The sequence below is a fragment of the Polyergus mexicanus genome, unplaced genomic scaffold, assembly GCF_030449975.1.
Source record: "Polyergus mexicanus isolate NDT 795.1 unplaced genomic scaffold, iyPolMexi1.0 SCAF_19, whole genome shotgun sequence".
NCBI classification, from domain to species: Eukaryota; Metazoa; Arthropoda; class Insecta; order Hymenoptera; family Formicidae; genus Polyergus; species Polyergus mexicanus.
In genome coordinates, this window is record NW_027223339.1 from 2,319,640 (window position 1) to 2,341,856 (window position 22,217).

The 22,217-nt window shown below is 30.5% G+C and overlaps 6 protein-coding genes across 9 annotated transcripts; 3 read left to right on the forward strand and 3 right to left on the reverse strand.

Annotated features, from left to right (window-relative positions):
- The first annotated feature begins 308 nt into the window (after window positions 1-308).
- Window positions 309-4,224, forward strand: LOC138941505 (basic salivary proline-rich protein 2). Its single transcript, XM_070311250.1, has 7 exons — window positions 309-428; window positions 579-719; window positions 889-965; window positions 1,291-1,372; window positions 1,491-1,698; window positions 1,880-3,087; window positions 3,378-4,224. The coding sequence occupies exons 2-7, from the start codon at window positions 660-662 to the stop codon at window positions 3,585-3,587; spliced, it is 1,845 nt and encodes a 614-aa protein (XP_070167351.1). The 5' UTR covers window positions 309-428; window positions 579-659; the 3' UTR covers window positions 3,588-4,224.
- A 643-nt stretch (window positions 4,225-4,867) lies between these two features.
- LOC138941507 (protein O-glucosyltransferase 2) lies at window positions 4,868-7,899 on the reverse strand. Of its 2 annotated transcripts, none has more exons than XM_070311254.1 (8): window positions 7,822-7,899; window positions 7,433-7,668; window positions 6,788-6,999; window positions 6,509-6,720; window positions 6,164-6,408; window positions 5,856-6,093; window positions 5,200-5,499; window positions 4,868-5,124 (listed from the first exon to the last, which is right to left on the reverse strand). In XM_070311254.1, the coding sequence occupies exons 2-8, from the start codon at window positions 7,600-7,602 to the stop codon at window positions 5,005-5,007; spliced, it is 1,497 nt and encodes a 498-aa protein (XP_070167355.1). In that variant the 5' UTR covers window positions 7,603-7,668; window positions 7,822-7,899; the 3' UTR covers window positions 4,868-5,004. The 2 variants fall into 2 exon arrangements, with proteins under 2 accessions (XP_070167355.1, XP_070167356.1); XM_070311255.1 differs by having other exon boundaries at window positions 7,433-7,558; window positions 7,822-7,886.
- A 536-nt stretch (window positions 7,900-8,435) lies between these two features.
- Sec6 (Exocyst complex component Sec6) lies at window positions 8,436-11,196 on the reverse strand. Its single transcript, XM_070311128.1, has one exon. It carries the CDS (start codon window positions 10,861-10,863, stop codon window positions 8,593-8,595), a length of 2,271 nt encoding a protein of 756 aa, XP_070167229.1. The 5' UTR covers window positions 10,864-11,196; the 3' UTR covers window positions 8,436-8,592.
- A 1,070-nt stretch (window positions 11,197-12,266) lies between these two features.
- On the forward strand, window positions 12,267-13,882 carry Mrpl27 (mitochondrial ribosomal protein L27). Its single transcript, XM_070311265.1, has 4 exons — window positions 12,267-12,601; window positions 12,680-12,761; window positions 12,896-13,065; window positions 13,151-13,882. The coding sequence occupies exons 2-4, from the start codon at window positions 12,680-12,682 to the stop codon at window positions 13,352-13,354; spliced, it is 456 nt and encodes a 151-aa protein (XP_070167366.1). The 5' UTR covers window positions 12,267-12,601; the 3' UTR covers window positions 13,355-13,882.
- On the reverse strand, window positions 13,077-15,452 carry Tsen34 (tRNA splicing endonuclease subunit 34). 2 transcript variants are annotated; one of them, XM_070311259.1, is made up of 5 exons: window positions 15,250-15,452; window positions 14,881-15,152; window positions 14,589-14,799; window positions 13,972-14,112; window positions 13,077-13,891 (listed from the first exon to the last, which is right to left on the reverse strand). In XM_070311259.1, the coding sequence occupies exons 1-5, from the start codon at window positions 15,314-15,316 to the stop codon at window positions 13,686-13,688; spliced, it is 897 nt and encodes a 298-aa protein (XP_070167360.1). In that variant the 5' UTR covers window positions 15,317-15,452; the 3' UTR covers window positions 13,077-13,685. The 2 variants fall into 2 exon arrangements, with proteins under 2 accessions (XP_070167360.1, XP_070167359.1); XM_070311258.1 differs by having other exon boundaries at window positions 13,972-14,133.
- Window positions 15,453-15,845: 393 nt separating this feature from the next.
- On the forward strand, window positions 15,846-19,059 carry Mtl (Rac family small GTPase Mtl). 2 transcript variants are annotated; one of them, XM_070311150.1, is made up of 4 exons: window positions 15,846-16,147; window positions 16,764-16,889; window positions 17,380-17,716; window positions 17,795-19,059. In XM_070311150.1, the coding sequence occupies exons 2-4, from the start codon at window positions 16,774-16,776 to the stop codon at window positions 17,927-17,929; spliced, it is 588 nt and encodes a 195-aa protein (XP_070167251.1). In that variant the 5' UTR covers window positions 15,846-16,147; window positions 16,764-16,773; the 3' UTR covers window positions 17,930-19,059. The 2 variants fall into 2 exon arrangements, with proteins under 2 accessions (XP_070167251.1, XP_070167252.1); XM_070311151.1 differs by lacking the exon at window positions 15,846-16,147 and adding an exon at window positions 17,006-17,082 and having other exon boundaries at window positions 16,807-16,889.
- Window positions 19,060-22,217: the final 3,158 nt, after the last annotated feature.

The following is a 22,217-nucleotide window of genomic DNA, read 5'->3' on the forward strand; positions in this document are numbered from 1 at the left end:
TTCTGAAATTGGGCGCGGCTCAGAAAACACAATTGTTGAGCATCGTCTTGTCAACACTCGACGTTGATTTGTTGGTTCTAGAAGTAAGAACCAATCACGTTCGATTGCTACTCAACGATTGTGTCTCCTGAACGCATCCATAAATATATATATTTATTTATTAAAATTTATTATGTATATATATATATATATATATATATTATATATTTGTTTATATCTCATGGTTGTCGAAGAAAAAGCCGCGAGCTTTGATATTCGCCGTCAGTGGCGTTGCTTTCCCAAGCTCTCTATTTCGGAAATGATCCAATCTCTTGTCTCTCTTTCGTTCTGGAAATTGGATACGTACTTCACAGAATAATTACCGATAATACGCATAAGCTATATTATAACAAAAATATGCTGTACGGATGACGGACGAGCGGTTTGTGGTTAGTTAATGCACGAGTCAATCAATTTCCGCGAGATTTTCGATAATCCTGTGTAAATAATCTCTACACTTTCGGATAAGTCGTCATTGCAAGAGCATGCTCCGAAAATACGACGAAAATGGACGTATCATGCATGTGAAATGTTTTTAGATAAATCTTCGTCGAGAGTAAATCTGTTGAATTGTGTCGATCTTTCTCATTGAAGAGACGGAATCGTTAATTGTTTCGAAAATGTCTGTGACCTTTGCGCAACGTGGTAGACCACCTCCAAATCCTGCTCAAATACAGAAGGTAAAGAAATTGATCATAGCTTTGAAAAAAAAAGCAGTTATTATGAATAAACTAATAAATATATCACTTATATATAATTAAAAAAGTAAAATATGAGATATGTGTATATATATTTTATTGTTTTGAGAATTGTAATTATATATATATATACGTTTATACATTTCTCTAGATGCTTGACGAGAATAGTCAACTTATACAAATGATTCAAGAGTATCAAAATAAAGGCAAAGCACAGGAATGTGTACAGTAAGTAATAATAAACAATAATGTACAATATTTTTCAAATATATTGTATATTTTTAATTTTAATAGAAATTAAATCAATTGTCCATGAAATGATATTATATTAATAATTAATAAACAAAATTTGTGCAATTTTCTGCTGCAATTCTCTGTCATAAAAGCTGCACAAACTTTCCTATTTATCGGAGATACTATAGGAATTAAATATTTTAATTCTTACTAAGATAATGGCTACTAAGCTATTTTTTATAGTATTGAAAAGAAATGCATTCTTTTAATATTAGCAATCTTTTTTTTAATTTTGAGATTTATTAAACTTAATTTTCAGATATCAGCAAATGTTACATCGCAACTTGGTATATTTAGCATCTATTGCAGATGTGAATCAGAATCTTCAAACTTTATTACCTGTAAGCAACAAATCTTAGAATAAGAAACATTCATTAATAAAATTTGTTTAATCCAATAAAATCATAAATAAAATTTTTGCAAACAATTATAGGATTTAATTAGATTTTTTGTTCCAAGCTACCTCAAGGTATTCCGAATGGTCCTCAACATGCTATGATGAATCCGCAAGGGCTTCCAAGTGGTCCAGGTGCTTCGGCTAATCCTGGAGGAGAAATGACTCCAAATACACAGCCAACTATGCCAATGTCGAGTTTTAATCAAGGTCAACCAATAGCACAAGGTTATCGTGGACCTGTAATGCCTGGTCAAGGACCTTCCATAAATAGTATGTTTCTCTCTAGTTTAAATCTATTGACGGAAATTTCTTTATATTCCTAATTTGAATTTATTTCAGATTTGTAATTAAGTATTAATCAAATCTGCCATATAATTGTAATATAATCTCGAGCTAGATGTTTGAGATTAGGTAATATTTTATCATGTGACATTTTAATTTGTTAATATAGGACCTCCAACTGCACCAGGTCCACAACAATATAGAGGCCCACAAGGTTATCCTCAACAGCCTTCTCAGCAAGGTTATCCTGCTCAATATGCCAGTCAGAATCCTGGCTCTAATTACCAAGGACCGCAAGGATCTGCATATACCCCTGGTCAACCAAACCAATATGGACCACCAAACACTTCTCAGCAACAAGGATATAATCCAGCAACGCAGCCAAATTATGGTCCTCCGACTACAGTGAACAGCTATGGTCCACAACCAGGTGGTTATCCACCGCCGGGCACGACTCAGCCACCTTCCGGATACGGACCTCCACCGCCAAATCAGCAAGGTTATCCACCATCAAATGCTTCTCAGCAAAATTTCTCATCAGGTAGTCAACAACAACAACAACCAGGACAATATGGCAGTCCTAGTCCACAACCAAATTATCAGCAGCCTCCGTCCCAAGCTCCACCTCAAAATGCATACGCCGCTGGACAACCTGGAAATTATCCCCCTCCATCCTCACAGGCATATGTGAATAATGTTCCGCCACAAAATTATCCACCACCTCCGACAACCAGCACGACTCAACCTCCTCAACCTGGATCTCAGCAAAATACGGGTCCTCAGCCCAACTATGTTAGCCAACCAAGCCCAGGTCCTGGGGCGACACAGTACGGTTCCGTTTCTACATCTCCGCCATTTAGTACTTCCTCCGCGAGCGGCGGCAATACTTATGCTCAGAGTCAGCCAACAAGCACGCCGTCTGCCTCAACACAGACGTATCCGCCAAGTAGTGGTCCGCCACCAACATCGCAGGCTGGAAGTTATGCACCCCCGGTTCCGCCGGCCCCTTCTGGATATTCTGTTCATCAAACACCTCATCCGACGTCGCACCCCCCGCATCCACCGCCGCCGCATCAATCACCACATCAGCCACCACACACCCCACATCAATCACCCCATCAACCATCACATCAGTCGTCCCATCAACCGCCTTCCCATCAATCGCCGCATCAACCACCACAACAATCTCAGCAACAGTCGCAAACAGGTCCGCAGACGCAACAGCAGCCGTCTCAGAGTCCAGCTCCGAGTGGATTTCAACCACCGTCTGGACCACCGCAAGGTCCCGCCCCACCTCCAGGCCCTCAACAACAACCCACTTATGGACCAACTACTACGCAAACATATGTTCCACCGACACCAGGAGGACAACCACAGGTATTGTTCAAGATATTTATACTTAGATACATTGAACTAATTAAGCAATTAATCATCTATATTTATTATTTGTTTTGCAACATGAGAGAGAGAGAGAGAGAGAGAGAGAGAGAGAGAGAGAGAGAGAGCGAGCTTTATATTATATTCACCTTTACATTCTATTTACCTTTATTATATAAATTACTATTGAAAATTTTGTATTTATTTATATGTGAAAAAGTGTCGTATGATACAGATATGACTAAATAATGCATTTATCTTATTTATTATTCGTATATTGAAAATTCTAGATTTATAGTCCACATCCACCACAAGGGGGACAACACTATGGGCATCCACAGTATCCTCCCCAAAGTTATCCTCCACCGCCAGCAGGTCAAGGATATCCACAATATCCTCCACGACCACCTGGTGGACATATGCCTCCTCCACCAGGACCACAAGGGCCACCGCCACCTAATCAGTATGGAGGTTATGGTTATCAACCACCAACACAATAAAATACATTAATTCTTATATTCAAATAGATCTTGGATTAATGTGTATATTGAGCATATTTTCATTTACATTTTTATTTACATTTTGTATATGTTAATGTATTTTATTAATATAAATTTATAATATTATATTAAATATAGATATTATGGATATCCATATTAACATGAATACAAAGGGTTCCACCAGTGATGAGATTACAAAGAATTGTATGAAGAACTTTATAATTCAATCTTTGGTGATATATTACATCTAATTGTAACAAAAAAAAAAATACTTAGAACAAAATTATGTATAAATTTAAATTTTCGAAAGTTGCTATAATAAATATACAGTTGAACATAAATACGACTGTCGATAGTTTTCAATATTTACATACATATTTTAATGGGTGATGTATAATCTATAGTATATATAATTTTGTTTATATTTATATACATACATATATATAATTTAAATTATATAAAAAAACAAAACTTTTTTTTTATATTGTTAAATCTAAAATGGAGTATGCTAAATATTCCAAATGACTTTTGTAACTCTTGTGGTGAAATTTTTAATCTGAAAAACGTACACAATAATAAATACTATAAATAAACATATTGTTCCTCGATCTTTTGTTTTAATGTTATCTCTATATTCACACACAAAAAATAATATAGATATCCATTACAGATTTATCATTAGATTCGTAACTTTCTATATATATTTTTTCTTACTATTTCAAATACAGAAAGAATGATAATATTCAAATCTCATTTTTATTACAAATATATACATAAGTTTTTATTCATGTAATTAGAGAATAAATATAAATTGAAAGTGAAAGAAAATTATAATGAAATGGTACAAATGTACCATATATAAGAAAATATTTGTCCTAATTTTTTGTTTGTGTATTGTTATTGTATAATTGATGTAATGAAGTTTAATTTCATAATCGATATATATATATATAATATGAATGTATGTATAAATTTTTCCATATTACACATATAATTTGCAATGGAATTCGCGATACAATTAAAAAAGGGATACGACAAATTTTTGTCATATTCCTGTCTTTATTCCATAAATATTTTTCAAGAAAGATGTTGAGATATATATATATATAATTGTACAAATAATGTGTATCTTGTTCAAGTTCTCACAACAATTTTAGATTAAATAAAAATATTAAATGATATAAAAATAGTTAACAAATTGTGTGTGTACAAGAAAACGTGTGTTGTAAAAGAAAAAAGTTCATTAAATAGTAGAGTTATCTGTTTGATGTGATGTTCATATTTCTTTTTATTTTTAACACATACACATGCATACAATTAATGATAGATATAAAATCTTACTAAACAGATGTGCATGATATTCATATGACAATGTGGATTTCCATTGTATAAATTAATAATAAAAAAATGTTAAATTCTACAATTCATCTTTAAAGTTTAAATTGCTAAAATGACACTGACAAGAATGACTAGGTTGTGGTACTTCTTCCATATTATCTAGTATTTCAACTTTACTCTTTAAGCGTTTACTCCATTCCTGAAATATAAAAATTATATTATTTGGCAAAGATATATCTGAGAAAAATATCTAAAATAAGACTTTCTCACATACATGAAATAAAACTGTATAATAACATAATATATCACGTGGTAATAAATTGTCCCTTGCAAATTGTCTGGCAGATTTAACAATCTTCAATCCATCCTCGTCATGTCCCTTTGCCCACATAATTTTATCGACAAGATCTGAGAGATCACTTTTTACAGATACATAATGTAATCCAGGTATAAGATCTTTATAAAAAAATTCATAATAATTTGATTCTTGCTTAAATACCAAAGAATCTCCAGCAAGTAAATATGGGAATCGATATGCTGCTACTGTGCCATCAATATTCAGTTGATATTTGTACTATGAAAAAATTATACAGAATCAATATAAGAGATTGTTAATACAAATATATATAACAAAGTTTTATATACGAATTTAATTTCTCCTTTTTTTTAACATATTTAAACTTTAATATTATATTTACTGTCTTTACATTTCTAAAGCTTTTGTATGTATACATGTACAATTTCAAAATTATAATACATTTTAGAAGAAATAGAAGAGAACAATTATTTCTCTGATTAATATAACAAAAATATATACAAAACTCTGTAACAGGGCTTATATACACATATATTGAATATTGCGATGAGATAATGTATAATTACCTCTAAGAGTATAACTTTGATAAAGAGATTTAATTTATTTATATTTACCTTAAAAAAATTAAAAAATGATACATGGTTTTGTGTAGGCCCATATTTATCCATTTCATCCCTAAAGAAGAAGAAATTAGTAATAGAGACATTGAAGAGCTCTGGATGCTTTCTTGAAATATCTATTAAATCTAGCCGTTCCCTTCTGGAATCACGTCCACGCCAAAATAATTGTTCAGTCTTGTTTTGCCATGACAGTCCAGTGTTACCTTGTACGGAGAGTGTATCTAACATTACCCTATTTTTCAGGAATATATTGCAAATAAAATGATAATTTAGATTATTAACATTATCGATGCATGTTATACCTTCCCATTGCTTCCAGGGATGATTCTGTGATATCATATGTAGGCATAACAATATCTTTAGTATTGCCAGAACCACACCATGAAAAGATAGGATAAAGCGGGCCCGTATCAGGGACGAGTGGCCAATCACCCAAATTTACAAAAAATTCAATGTCTGGCAGTATCACTTTACGTACGAGCGACAACAATACAGCATCCATAAATATTTTAAAGCCAACATATTGACCATAACAATGCCTATAAATCTAATTTAATCTAGTTTGAGTTATATTTATAAATAGATAGATAGATATCTATAAATAAAAATATGAATTATAGATTGATAATATTTTATAACATATTTACTCTGTTAGATTTCAATACATAATGACAAATGCTAACACTGGTTGGTTGATCATATCTCTTGATAATGCTTTGGCGTATTTTATCAAAATCAATATTCAAAAATGGAGAAAGATCATTATGTATTTGAGTGTAATTTTGTCTGCATTGATAATGATATAGCCAATTAATAATAGATGGATTTGGACAATAACATTCCTCCTCATAAACAGGACCTAAAAAAAGATCTCTTTGTTGGACTTAAGATCTTGTATAAGAAAAAAAAAATACATACACACAAACCTTTGATTTCTGAATGAGGCAATGATAATTCTTTTCCTTTAATCTTTATTTTAATATTAATGTTAGAACAAGTATTAAAAACTTTATAGCGTACAATAAAACTTCCATCTTTACAGTCAAAAATTTGAGTCCATATGCGGCATGGTACATTATTAAAAGAATTTCCATATACTTGCCCAGTAACTATATTTTCGCCAGGAGATTTTGTCAGACTAGAATATATAATAACATAATATAATTTAACATATAGAAGATAAATAAGTTATAAAAATATTAATTGCAAATATATAGTAAATGCATTATAATTTAGCTTCGAGACAATATATATGTACATATATATATTTCTAGCTGAAATTTTTTTTCTTATCTTTAAAAATTATATTATATTAATAATTATATATAATAAATTTTAGAGTATTCTATATATAATTATTACAACATAAATGTGTATTAATTTAATGTTATAAATTTTGCTATACTTGAATACCATTGATGTCATTAATGGCTTTATAAATGTTCGATATTTTTCTGTTTATTTTATACTAACTGAATATAATAAATAAATAAATAAATAAATAAATATATATATTTATTTATTTATGTATTTATGTATATATAAGATTATATGTATAATTGAACATTAACTTTCTTCCATCTAAATCTACAAGTTGTAGAAAGAAATATCTGGCACGCATGGTAATTGCTGCTGGTCTTAATCCTGGACCCCAGACGATCGTTTTCAATGGATCCACATCAAAGTGATTTCTCGCTCTTGCGCAAACAAGTAACAATAACAATGTTATTAAATGGCGCATAATTGTCAAAAATATTTAAACGAACAATGTGTATAACTATCCTGAATTAATATAATGCCTCCGTTACTGAAAATTTAAATTTTGGAAATTAATTATAAGGTTATGATAACATTTGCTTATAGTTATCGTACAATATTTAAATTATCTATGAAGATGTAAGCTTTATAGCATGCTATGCTTTATTACACAATCGCGTTTGCTATTTGAGCTTATACTTACTTGTACTTTTATTGTAAATGCATAAATTTTTCAATAACCGGCTATTCGCGCGCATTACTTTTGACAGTTCAAAATTTTTTATATATATGTATATAGATGTGCCACACTGCCACATGCCACATCCCATGCGTACACACACATATACACATATACACATGTTATCTTTGCATGCTTTTTACATGAAGCTGATAAAGAGATTAAAATAAACTGAAAAGACGATTGCAATTGACAAAACAAGTTCATAAAATTATTTCTCACTGATTTGAACATAATCTCAATATTTGGAAGAAAAAAAAAATTTTATAAAATCATTGACATGATAGAGACATGATAAAGTTAAGGAATATATATAAAAAGTTTATTGACAGGATTAACCGATATATTGTTATATAATTTTAATATATTTTTTTGCATATTCTTAAAGTATTATATTTACATACACATGTAATATACATTTTATATTTTTTTAAATTAACTTTTGCTAACATTTCCTATGACATTACATTACATATAAATAAATAAACTTTTAACATTTCTATAAATTGTCAATGAGAATATTCAATGAAATTATCTATTATCATATTAAATACTAGCAAATTTGTACAGCATTATAAATATATTTTATTACATCTTTTTTGTCTCTATATTAATGTTCTATGTTAAAAAATATATTTAATTTGGAAGAGTGATGTGCATATATATATATACACACATTAATATTACACATGGAAAATCTTTCATTTTTTTGTTTCATAAAAGTTTTTTCCAATTTCAAGGCTTCCAACTAAGAAAGCTGTCCTGTATTACTATCTGCTTGAATATACTGTTTGTAATGGATTGCACGGGCTTTCGATTTCGTTGAGCTTCCATGATATAAGAGACCTTGCTTCGGGCTTCTGCTCGCGATATGTCGCCCCGAAGACCGAGCAGCCTAATCAGATGGTCCTCGGTCATGTCGGGATACTTCTCGATCAACGAATGCAGATCGAGCGAGAGAATCTCCGCGTCCTCGCATCTCAGTACTTCGGCGAGACGTTTTATTATCTCGAATGGCGAATTAAAATTACCAATTTTCGGCGCGATTCTGTCGAAGAAGTTTTTCAATTTATCCGCCTCCGTCATTATCTTCGATGTGCACGTCAAACATTCATCGTACGTTTTCAACGATATCTTCCTCTGTAACATCGCAGATATGTAACGCTTCGCGATTAGATTCTGCGCTTCAGTGATAACATACTCGAAATTTTCAGGACTCAGGTGGTTATAATCCTGAAAATAATCCTCCAAGGTAACGCAGATAGTCTCCACCGGGATAGACGACGATAACCATCTGGGTGTAATCAGATCTTGAAAATGCAGCTCCAGATCCAAAAAGGATTCTTGCAACAATATGGTTGCAGCCTCGTTCCTCAAATGCTGATAATTCGTTAAAAGATTTTCAAATTTTATAGTGGCGTCCCCGGTAATATTGGGCATCCAGTAAAGTTGCTTCATCTGCTGCGCCAACTTGTTGAACTGCATACAGTTATTGACTATTGTAATCATATGATGAGTGAAGTAAGGAACCTGACTCCTATCTTCAAAATGTTTTGTTTTAAATTCTAGTATTGCTTGTCTATACATGTTACCATATTTAGTTACTTGTTCTATACAGAGAACCAACGCTTGCGCCGTTAAATCAGAACTAATGGTCTTTGCAACTTGAAGATTTTGATCAATCATTTGAAATATAATAACTGGTGCTGCAGTGTGATAATACAGTTCTTGAGTACTTCTGTCAGGTAGGACACCGCTTCTCCAATCAAGTTTCTCTGTTTCTAACGTTTTTCTCATCCAATCTTCATAATTTTGACACATGTTTCGCAAATACTTCTCCTGAAGATCGTTTATCATCTCGGGACTAAGTAGTGGACCAATATCTAATGTGTCGATATTTAATTCGGGATGCTGCATCAAGTCTGGTCCTGTATAAGTATTCATAATCCATGCTAACAGCGAAACATATTCGTTACCTTCTAATCCATTGGTAATTATATCCTTTAAGTGTTGGGATAGACTGGTATGATACATTTGAACAAAAGTCCTTACTATGTCGTACGAAGGTGGGAAACAAGGTTTACATAGAGTCTTTACTACTCTCAAATCCTCAAGAATCAAAAGTCTCGTAAGTTCTAAATATCTTACTAGCCACATTTTGTTATCTGCCCTCTCGTCTACCTGAGTTCCTTCAATTCTATTGGCCACTGATTTTTCTAATATCTTCATCGCCATATCCTTCCATCTCTTGGGTCTACCTGGTGCCATAAAACCACTTTGCTTGTGTCTTTGAATAGCAAACTGATCCGCTTTTTCTTCCCTTTCTATAATTCTCAGAGGTGTTACTATGACAGTAGGTTCCTTTCTGACTGTATTTAAAGTACGACTCAATATCAGCCTGATCTGTTTTTCCATAAGTTGTGAAAGCATTTCCACATCTTCGAAATAAGCTTTCAGCATAATTGTATCCGCTGGCGACTGATTCGGCAATTTATGAAGCTCGTATAATAATTCATCTCTGGAAGTTTCAAGATCCATCAGGCTCTGATGCGCGTGCAGCAATTTGCCCTCGTTTATCCACTGTTTCGTTTTCTCGACGCTCTCGGGAACGGTGAATATATGCTTCAAGTTCTCCTTCGCGATGACATATTGAGAATGACGCATGTTCTCTTCTTGCACTGCTTGTAGCCTTGAACTAAGCTTCAGAACGGAAGTGAATAGCTGGTTAACATGATCCAGATCCTCTTTGACAACAGTGATACTTTCTAGAGAACTTTGTAGCTGTTCAAAGCCGACCCTAACTCCATCCAATTGACTTTGCATCGCGGTCTTTAACATAGTCTCGACGGATGCCTTTTTCCTGCTGATTCTACGTTTATACATGTCAATCTTTTCCAGTTGACCTGGCCGTTGCAAAAGATTTGTGACATACTTTGTACCCCTAGCTATCGCTTCTTCTTCCAATTTTTGTAGATCTTCCATATTCGCCGTTGTTTTTGTTGACATTTACGTTCTGAATCGGCAAATTGTTAGAACTTTATTCTTCTCTCTTTCTTTTTTCTTTATTAATGGATTTCCGTCTCAGAGATTTATTTTCTTCTTCTTTTTTTTAATATCTCTCTTTAAAAGAAATAGAGAGAGTAAAAATTTGTTTTAACTGAAAAATCTCCTGAGTTTCGTGAAATTGGACATATACATATTGATATTAGACAAGCTTTCTCAATATTTATCAATATTTATCAACGCCCGTTTCATCTGGCCAAACACAGTTGTATGGAAAAACTTTTCTTTTGGGAAAACATTTTACATAGATGAGAAAATAATTAAAGGTAAGGTTATATTGGGTTATATAAAGGAAGGTTAAGTCATGAACCTTAGCAACCTATAAAGCCCGTATCAGACTACGCATTGAAAATGAAAGATTGAGGATTAAAGATTGGAATTTGACTAATCAGAACAAAAAGGATTAAAATTTCTTTGTTCTGATTGGTCAAATTTCAATCTTGAATCTAGAACTCAATCTTCAATGCATAGTCTGATACAGGCTTAATGCAATGCAAAGGATTGATATGTGTGCAGTCGCTATTGAAAAGAGATGCTAAATAAAGATGCCTTTACATGGCAGCGTCGAGCGTTAAACGTCTGCGCAGAATATTGTTACCTAGAATTATATTTATTTCGTTTATTTTTATTATATAATAGTATGTGTGTGTGTGTGTGTGTTATTATTATTAATCAAAAATATATTATAAAACGTTACTATTCTGGCAATGTAAATTAAAATAAAATAAAAATACAAATACAACAAGAGATTTTGAATGGTTGAAATATTCAAATAAATAAGACACAAAAAGGGATTCACAAATGACAAAATGACAGTTTGAAAAACTATTGTTAAAAGTAGGAAATTATTTAAAGGAGTAGTATGTTATAAACATGCAGAAAAAAAAATAAAAATTACATCCTCCTTAATCCTTGATTAGATTCTAATATTCTGCTAGGAGATAGTAACGTTTTATATATTTTTCGTTTAATGATAATATCTATTGTGTATAATGTAAATAAATATCAATTTTCAGTATTAGTAATAGAGCAAGTGAGGTGCAATTATTCTATCAAAAAATTAATAAAAAACGTTGATTAAAACTCTTTGAAATATAGTTATAAACAATAGAGCTGTTACAATATGTTTGAATATTTTCGCCGTTGGCTGCTAAACCATATAGTTCCGATAGGCGGCCGATAGGTGGCGACGGCGTCGCTTGGAAAATGATTAATTTGTTAATTTTCGATAAAAAATGCAATAAATCGTGAAAATAATGATGGAGCAATATGGAGCAATTAAGAAGCAATCATTTTATGATAGATATAGTTGCAAAAAACTATTGGAAATATGTTTTTGAGTGAAAATGATAAATTTTATGTTTTTCGTAAATATTTCAAAAATTATTAATTTTAAAAGGGGAGCAATTGTGGATTCTGACGGAGCAATTAAGAAGCAATCGTTTGAGCTGTTAATTATTAAAAAATATGAACTTCCAGCGCCAACTTATATATTTGATGCAGTCAACGGCCGGTAATGTCGACATTCTTCAATTACCTCCGGGCCCACCGAGTCCATTTGATGATCACAAAAATTTACCCAGATTTATATAATGGTATCTCATCGGTGCCAGAGCGCATCACAGATTAGTTGCAGTCATTTCTCAAACCGTGATTGATTCGGAATAATCACTTCTTTAATGTAATATAAATCCAAGAGAGGTGTATTTTTCATTTAAATGTATTATTCTCAAAAGACACAATACGATATCTGTTTTAGATGGCTCATCTGTCACAATTGCCCTTTCTCACGTTACAAAACATCCGGCAGGCCATAGTATTAGGCGATATTAATAATTTAGGTTTGTATTATGATTGTACAAGTTATTTTGTCAGTATACCATACAATTGAATATATAACACATAAAATGATGTAAACATATAATGATGATTAAAAGAATAATTTAATGAAAAAGTAATAATTTGTTTTATTCAGCAAAAATATGTGTCAGATACGCTTCGAAGAAAGCTGGTAGTAGTACCAGTAATAAACCTGGTCATGCTAGACCAAAACATAGAGGATGGAAAAGAGCGGATGGGTCTTATGTACAAGAAGGCACGATATTGGCCACGCAGCTAAAACCTAGGTTTCATCCAGGTCTTAATGTGAGTATTAATTACATATCTATATATATATATTTTTTCCAATTACTACAAGCTTTGTATATTTATTAATTCTTTTGATTAATAGGTTGGCTTTGGGCGAAATGGAACTTTATTTGCCATAGAAGCAGGCAAAGTAATGATAACTTGCGAGAAAATTAATCCTTATTGGGATCATACTTGGATTAAACGATGTTATGCTGGCCGTGAAGGCCAAGTTATATATAAAAAACACTTTAATGTTATTCCTCGTCCACAACATAATCGATTTCTATTGATTGACAGAATATAAATATCTATATTATATAGAGAAAATGCGTATAAAAGTTTTTTAATTGTTTTAAAATTCATTATTTAATACATATATTATTGATTAAATTTTCAGGTATTGCTTGAGTCTATTTTTGTAATGATTCATCAGTGTATAATAGAAAGAAAAGTTTTTAAAAGATTTCAAATTAAAGAGAGAAAATTGAAATTGATTTCTCATGTACACAAGTTAAAATTATAAGATTTAAAATTAAAATTATATAAATGTTCATGGAAAATAACTCTTTAAAAGAGTCTATTAAATTCAAAATATAAATAATTATACTTTACTTCAAATTCATTTGATTAAAATATCAACTATTTTCAAATATATTATTTTCTGCCCACTGAAAAGATTGATACTTTATTCTATCCTCTTCTTCATAATATGTAGCAAACACCAATGTCTTTCTGACATGACAACTGATTCTACATTGAGCTACAAGTTCTGTAATTGACATTTCTTCGTTTTTGCATCTACACTGTATTATAAATTGTGAATGAAACATTATTGGATCACCTATAAATAAAAAATTATTAATGATTAATATAGTGCAGAGTAGACAATTTTCTAACAATACAAAAAGAGACGAATATTACCTGGATATACTAAGAAGTCACCACCAAATTTTTCTCCACTAGTAATATAATATTCTTTTTCCCAAAGATCTTTGTATACTTTATATTTATGTCGTTGATTGGAAGTAAATGGATATTTCCATTCCACTACTTTCATATCATCTTTATGAAACCATGGATATGCTAATGATGTAAGAATACATTTTATCAAATAATATATACAGGGTATATCTGAAATGATGCACTAAACTTTAGGAGCATATTCTAGAGGTCAAAATAAGACTTTTTTTCTTATAAACATGGGTCTGCAAATGAACCTCCCTCCGAGCTAAAATTCGAAAATGTGTGAAATTGACTAAACGCTCATAACGCTGGCTTACTTTATTTCATAATTTATTAGACTATACCAAATTTCAACCTTCTGCTATTTTTTTTCTGAAATACAGCCAATTTTTAATTTTTTCCCCAAACTTTAGGGGCCTCTAGCTCGGAGGAGGATTCATTTGCAGACCTATGTTCATAAGAAAAAAAGTCTTATTTTGACCTCTAGAATATGCTCCTAAAGTTTAGTGCATCATTTCAGATACACCCTGTATACATAGATATATGTATAGATTACAAACTTTTGTATGCATTACCTGTGTGTATTTGAACAAGAGCTTCGGTTTTACTTAATTTAGGTAATTTAGCCAATTCTTCTTCAAGCAAATTTTGAGTATTAATTTCAATACCGTCTAATGCTTCCTGTGTCTTTTTATCTAATGGCTTTTTCATATTTTTTTTGTTTGTATGCAACCCCAATATTTTACGCTTTTTTCCTTCGACAATTTTATCCATTACAGAAGTAATCTTATAGAAAAATTCATTCTATCATAAAACATTTTATGCCTTAATATTTTTTAAATATAAATATATACAAATTGTAATTACTTGTTTCCTTCTGTTCTCTCTCAAACATTCTACTTGCTGTACAAACAGCGTGTTCCTATATTCTTGAAATTTTTGACTCAATGATTCAGTTGGTGGTTTTTCTAGATTTGAACATTGTACAAGACAAGCAATTTTTTTCTCAAGCAAAAGAGTTACTTCTTCTGGTAGCAGAAGTAACGGTAGACCTGAAAATACATCCTGTCTAGTTGATTTTGGAAAGGAACCCACTAATTCGCCGATTATTCTATGATCCTGTCGAAGTCTCAACCAATCTATATAATCAAAACAACAAATATCAAATTAAATATATGCATACTCTAATATATAATATAATAATATATATAATATAATTCTTTTATTTTTATTTACCATTTGCATTCCATATAAAAACGTTATTTTTTGAAGAAATTAGATGAATGACATCCAGCGTATCCATAATTGTTTAATTAGTAATTGATAATGCCTCAGAAAGAAATAAATGCATAATTAGAATTTTTTTAATATAGTTTCTAATCAGAGACCTTGTTTTTTTAGATCATACTTTTTCACAATTTATATGAAAGTGAACACAAGCTAAATGCACCTAGCTGTCAATTATAGATTGTGTTCGAAAATTTACTCATCGGAATAACATTGATAGACCAATCAAAGCAAAGAAATTATTGCTCTTTTTGTTGTGATTGGTCAACCAAATTCCACTACACCCCGCAAGTAGATTTTCGAACACTACCACGATATCTTTTAAATTTAATACGTCATTGGTTGATCTTTCTATGCGTTCTTTATATTGAAATAGGATTGGTTGGTTTTTTCTCTCTCTATTTTTCTTTCTCTTTTTATATATACCATTATAATATTATGCTATGCACACAAGTTTTTTTGAATGGGATCTTTATTAAAATGCATGTGCATCGTTCATAAGAAGACGTCTATGACGTCATAAGTCCATCATTTTCACGAACAATAAGTTTGCGGAAAGAAGGGGAAGAAAAGAGAGAGAGAGAGAGAGAGAGAGAGAGAGAGAGAGAGAGAGAGAGAGAGAGAGAGAGAGAGAGAGAGAAAGGTGTGATTGTCGAACATCTGTCACCAAGCGAACGCTAGCTCCGTTCAATCCCGAAAACTGCAATACTGTCATGGCACCCGCTTTTGTGATTTTTTGAGACAGCCACGTACATACGTACGTACATAAGCGCGAATTCGCATTGTGGTCAGTGTTCGGTGATTTTATATAAGACGAATCTTTTATTCCTCCATACATAGACAGACGGTGAGTGTGCAAGATATCATCCTGGCCGGCCAATCCTTGTTTATGTACATACTTGTTATCCGCATGCAAGCAAGTATGGTGTGCGATTTTAGGGCAAGCCCTTCGACTCAACGAGAGATCACGTTAATCTTGCTGGACCAATGATCCGTAATATGAAATAATAACAACATCGCGAAAGTGATCTTTTTCCTCGAATTCGTAAACTCTGTTTAAAGTGCAGTTTATATTAATAAAAAAGGATTACACACATGGATGATTTTTTTAAAATAGTGTTTTGATATTATACAATCACAGTACGCTTACATTTGATACCAAGAATATAAATATAAAAAACACGGATTTTATATACTTATATTAAATGTACATATATTATTTATTTATATCGTGATTGTATTTACATTAATAGTGATTCGTGAGAGTGTCATCTTAAGAGGCGATAGATTAAAAAATTACTAATAATATTTATCATTTAATCAATACAGCAAGTACAATATTATCAAACATATATACTTATTAATACTTCAAAATCTGTATATAATGGATATTATTTATATTTAATATATATTATTGAATGTGGTTTTATAGTGACACTAATGCTGTTTATCTTTTCCTTTAGATAATAAATCATGAGCTCAGGTAGACCAATAAAATGTGTAGTAGTAGGAGATGGGACAGTAGGAAAAACTTGCATGTTAATCTCATACACAACAGATAGCTTTCCTGGAGAATATGTACCTACTGTGTAAGTAATGCTATTTATATTAAAACAAATTATATAGTATCTGTTTTTTGAAAGAATTTCTTACTTTCATAGTTTGTACATTAAAGATATATTTTATGACAAGGTTTTTGCCTTAGTTTCTTTCTTAGACCAATCAAATGGAGTGGCTAATAATAGCAGAGAGTATGAGATACCTAACTGCTGTGTACAGGAAGTAATTTATTTCAATTTGTCTTTTTATGTTGCTTCCTGCCCTTTAGATTCTCACAAATCTATTTTTGCTTTATCTCATTCAGCAATATTTTTCTCAGCTTATATAATTTGTATAATTAAAATATAAACATCTAAATAAAAATAGTAAATAAATAACCATTCTTCACTTTTTTTTATCAAGATTTAAATAAAATTTAAATAATAAAGATTTAAATAAAATATTTAATAGATAGTGCTGGATAAATTAAAAATAGATTAAAAAATATAAAATATACATAAAGTTTCTAATATTTTTCAGGTTTGATAACTATTCTGCACCTATGGTTGTTGACGGGATTCCAGTTAGTCTAGGATTATGGGACACAGCAGGACAAGAAGATTATGACAGACTTCGTCCTCTCTCCTATCCTCAGACAGATGTGTTTCTTATTTGTTTCTCAGTAACCAGCCCTTCATCATTCGAAAATGTAACCAGTAAATGGTATCCCGAAATAAAACATCACTGCCCAGATGCACCAATGATACTTGTTGGAACTAAAATAGACTTACGAGATGATCGTGAAACGCTTACTGCCTTAGCTGAACAAGGCCTTAGTGCTGTTAAGCGTGAACAAGGACAAAAGTTGGCCAATAAGGTTTGTAGAAAAGTACTTTATGTCCTAATTTTTATATGCTATAGTATTCTAATAATAAAAAATTGCAATATATGTCAGATTCGTGCAGTGAAATATATGGAGTGTTCCGCTCTCACGCAACGTGGACTGAAGCAAGTGTTTGATGAGGCGGTACGTGCTGTTTTAAGACCTGAACCGCAAAAACGTCGGCAAAGGAGGTGCATTATGTTATAAACGATAAAAGGAATTGCAAAGAAAATCAGCATAAATAAACGTAACGTATATATAGCAACAGATCAAAATAGATCTGATAATTGAACGCAAAGAAAAAAATATGAATGTTTTTAAAGAGAAAATGAATAGTACATGTGCATTTTAACCAATTATTCTGGCAGCTATAGAATATACCGCATCACAGAAAGAGTACAATTTATAACTTTCTGGTCTCAGTTGCATGATGCTAATTCGCGACCAGAAAGATTAGACAACGAGAAAGTAAAAAAAGAAAAAAGAAAATAGGATAACTATTTAACAATAATTACAGAAAGAAGTTTATTGCAGGCTTACAAATGTTTTTGTAAAGTTGCGTTTATGCATATATTGCATATTACTGAAAAAATATGTGACTATAATAACGTGCAGTTGACAGTAATGGGAAAAGGAGCTCACAAATAACGTTTCTTCATATTTTACACAAAAGAATCTCGATTAATTAATATTGCAATCTTGCAAATCGATGATAATACAGTGTAAATGTGCTGTGATGACTAAAAGCATTAAGTACCGAAGCTTTACTTATCAGGGCTGCCAGATTTTCGACTTTTTACATTTACAATATAATAGGAACGTTGATTTTAGTACATGTATAACGCGATAGCTACCATAACAATCACATGGTGGAAAGTTTTACAAGATGTAAAACTGGCATTATATAGAATTATTTGAACATACACAGTGCCATAGCAACGAAGAATCAAATAAATGTCGCAAGCACTCTCAATCACAATCAGTTCTAGACAATATATGTGTGTGTATTTTATTAACAACAATTAAGAGTTTCCTAATATAGAAATTTTTAACAGGAAAAGGTTTTATCAGTCATAGAAATTAAAGTGTATAAAATAGTTTTCTTAGGCAGAAGTATAGATTTGTCTTTCCATTTTTTTAAAACATTTGTTATCTTTATTTTATTTATAATTCTAATAAGAAATGTGTATGTATGATATGCTTACAAGATACTGCCATATAAAATAACATAAACACAAAAATTCATAGTATTCTTCATATTGTTAAAGAAAAAAAATTGATAATATTGTGTAATAATTGTGTAAATTAAATTTGATAATGATGCATAAAATACTTTATTGTCTAGAATTGGAACAAGTTTTTCAATTATTAAAATATTAAAAGAAATAATGTACTATGTCTGTACATTAATATTTATTTTATTTTGATAAATCTAAAAAATCAAATTATTTTAATATGATTTTATATTGGAGGATTTAAATATAATCTCTTCTATATTTTATAATGTAATATTTTCGATTTGTGCTTGTATAAGAGTTATAACATTCTATAAGTTATTGCATTGATGCAATTTGATTATTAACATTATTCGAATATCTTTTATGTTAACTAAAAATATCCTTTATAAAAATAATAATCAAAAAAAGTATATTGATTGAATACAGAAATGCTAGTAATAAATATACAGCAATGCACAGTCCACTTAAATTGAAATATACAAATATAGCACAATGTATTTTCTTAAATACTATAGTATATCTCGCTCTCTCTTCCATTTATTTGTACGAGAATTGTTTACATAAAAAAAATTAATATAAAAAACTATGATAATTTAGAGAAGGATAGAGATGTTTTGTACAAATAAGTGATCTATTGCTATAAAGTTGCTCATATCATTATCTCTAATTAATTACCTTATTAAATAATTATAATCGCGATTGTACTTTTTTCGTATTTATAGATATTTTTTCTATTTACACTAAATTAAAAGAAAAGATCAAATTTTATTGCTATAGATATTATATCCTCTTTCTAAGGACCCAATGATAAAGTAGTGATGATAAATGGATATTACCCTATTTGTAATCATGCTATTTTTTTATATTCGAAAGATAAGGATATATAGAAGAGATATGACCTTTGTGCCATATTTGTGCTTTCCATTTGTAAAACAGATATTAAATGCTATACTTGATATTCTGGGGCGCGGCAAAAATTCCCAAATAATTTAAAATTTTCAAAGTTAAATGAAAAAAATATTTAATACTAGAGCAGTCGAGAGAGTGGACAGCTATTTAGAAAAATAATTCTCCGTCTTATTTCTAAAAGAAGAAATAAGAGTAATATTTTTTCATAATAATAAAAAAACAGATTTTTCTCATAATCTGTATTACTAATACTAACTCACAAAGACACGATATGATATTCATGTATTTTGTTTGAGTTGTGTGATGTTTTTTTGAGATAAAATACAACTATCGCTAGATAATTATGTATGTAATTTATCTTGCAATATATTTCTAATATTCTCTTACTTTCAAAAAAAATCATGCAATTTATGCTAGAATATTTAGTATAAATATTAAAAGCGTATGTCTTGAAAGTGATGATTGATCAAGTTTAGGCTCTCTCTGTTTTTTTATCTTTTTTATTACGATCTCTAGGAAGATAGTTTAAATTCTTTATATGTATATGTATACGCCTGCATATGTATAATAATGTATTAGTTATAGCACAACACTAATATCCTATAATTATGTATTATAAGATAATGTTATGCATAGATTGCATTTTTTGTAAGTAGTGCACTTATTTTACAAATTTTAACATACTTATATATGTTAGCTTTTTTTTATATTGCATAATACTGCCAAATGACAGATTAACAGCAGCAATGCGTATTAGCAGCAGTATTGGACAATTTATTTCTATTATGATCTTATATGCATTTGTTTTGTACAAGATATTTTTAACATTACTTCTTATAGTTTGCTGAAATAAGGCAAATTTAGTTATGTAATTGATACAATTAATAACATTACTAATAGCAATCTATTGAGATAGCGTGTACATTGCCCATATTTCTTTATGATAAATTTTAATTTGGGCATATAACAGTGTGATGTAATTTTAATTTTTCACTACTTACAACTTTTGCATTTAATGACGATCGCTTAATAAGATGCGAATTACTCCTTTTAATCTTTCCTATTTTAAACAAAATCATTGAGGGATGCTATAAACCAAAGTTATAATATATTATGATCTAAGATAACATTTACATATTTTTCTGTTATGGACTATTGCAAATAAGTATACAAAGAATGAATGTATGAGAAATGTAAAAATATTCTAGTCACCACGAATCTGCTTCTAATTTTTATTCGTACACATGAATAAAATGCTCCGAGAGATTGGGTAAAGCAAAAAAATGCAATCCCTAAATGGAGCAGGTTAATGAGCGTATGAATGAGCGAAAAAGCAATGAAGATAGAAAAGAATGGGGATATGAAAGTAAAGAGATGCAATTTAATATTGTCAATTTAGATAGAATGCAAGAAAACCAAACGCGATGTGAGAACAGGAATTCTGTAGAAATTACAAATATATGTATATGTGCTAAGATATATAACTTCAATTATGAATAATTTATAAACATTTGTCTCTATTTTCGTATGTATAATAGAATTTCTTATTTATCTATAATAACATAATGGCAGCATAAGAGAGCATTCCATTACTACTCTTACAAATTTTCAAATTTTATGAATTTTTACGAATTTCTTTTTCTTTTTGTGACAATGAAATATTTGAATAAATTTACAAAACAGATATATATATATATATATATATATATATATATATACGCTTAATGCATTCTTTTGCTGTCATAACGATAGCGAAAATAGCGCAAACAGGTAACAAATAGCGGCCTCAAAACTGATTTATCGGATTATCCCATTTTCTTAGGAAGATTATAATTAACAATAACAACTATACAATGTAAGCAACATGATTACATAAACGCATATTCTATATGGCACTAGGAAGCATTTATTTTTTATTTATATGTATTTTGAAAACAACTTTTTAAAATAAATGATCTAATAAAACTATTACGAAATAGTGTAGTTTTCAAAATATCGTTAATTACTTATATATTAATCTCCTAGTTGTTTATAAGAGATCTTTAAGAGAAATTTTCTTCTTTTGCAATTAGTATTTCTGTTGTCACGTAAATTAGAAAACATGTTAAAAAATACAATATTTGTTTATTCGTGACAGTCTAATCACAACTTATGACTGAATTAACTTTAAAGTTTTTATAATTCGAAAAAGACTATTTCTGGAGATATTCTTGCAGCGACGATATCATCCCTTTCATACATAACACGTGCACGGGGCACCGAAATATTCCAAGTCAGTTCTGGGATCAGCCACGTGTTAAGCTAGCGCCAGACTATGCGCGTATTCGCAATTCGTGATTCGTAATTCG

Bases quoted from the DNA above. Each gene is read 5' to 3' on its own strand.
- LOC138941505 (XM_070311250.1), top strand. From the start codon at position 660: ATGTCTGTGACCTTTGCGCAACGTGGTAGACCACCTCCAAATCCTGCT. The intron at 720-888 runs GTAAAGAAATTG...ACATTTCTCTAG, and splicing joins ATCCTGCTCAAATACAGAAG to ATGCTTGACGAGAATAGTCA. The intron at 3,088-3,377 runs GTATTGTTCAAG...TGAAAATTCTAG, and splicing joins CACCAGGAGGACAACCACAG to ATTTATAGTCCACATCCACC.
- LOC138941507 (XM_070311254.1), bottom strand. From the start codon at position 7,602: ATGCGCCATTTAATAACATTGTTATTGTTACTTGTTTGCGCAAGAGCG. The intron at 7,000-7,432 runs GTTAATGTTCAA...TATATATTCTAG, and splicing joins GTAGATTTAGATGGAAGAAA to TCTGACAAAATCTCCTGGCG. The intron at 6,409-6,508 runs GTAAATATGTTA...AGATTAAATTAG, and splicing joins ATGTATTGAAATCTAACAGA to ATTTATAGGCATTGTTATGG.
- Sec6 (XM_070311128.1), bottom strand. From the start codon at position 10,863: ATGTCAACAAAAACAACGGCGAATATGGAAGATCTACAAAAATTGGAA.
- Mtl (XM_070311150.1), top strand. From the start codon at position 16,774: ATGAGCTCAGGTAGACCAATAAAATGTGTAGTAGTAGGAGATGGGACA. The intron at 16,890-17,379 runs GTAAGTAATGCT...AATATTTTTCAG, and splicing joins GGAGAATATGTACCTACTGT to GTTTGATAACTATTCTGCAC. The intron at 17,717-17,794 runs GTTTGTAGAAAA...AATATATGTCAG, and splicing joins GACAAAAGTTGGCCAATAAG to ATTCGTGCAGTGAAATATAT.
- Mrpl27 (XM_070311265.1), top strand. From the start codon at position 12,680: ATGGCTCATCTGTCACAATTGCCCTTTCTCACGTTACAAAACATCCGG. The intron at 12,762-12,895 runs GTTTGTATTATG...TGTTTTATTCAG, and splicing joins AGGCGATATTAATAATTTAG to CAAAAATATGTGTCAGATAC. The intron at 13,066-13,150 runs GTGAGTATTAAT...TTTGATTAATAG, and splicing joins GGTTTCATCCAGGTCTTAAT to GTTGGCTTTGGGCGAAATGG.
- Tsen34 (XM_070311258.1), bottom strand. From the start codon at position 15,316: ATGGATACGCTGGATGTCATTCATCTAATTTCTTCAAAAAATAACGTT. The intron at 15,153-15,249 runs GTAAATAAAAAT...TTGATTATATAG, and splicing joins TTTTATATGGAATGCAAATG to ATTGGTTGAGACTTCGACAG. The intron at 14,800-14,880 runs GTAATTACAATT...TTTTTCTATAAG, and splicing joins GAGAGAACAGAAGGAAACAA to ATTACTTCTGTAATGGATAA.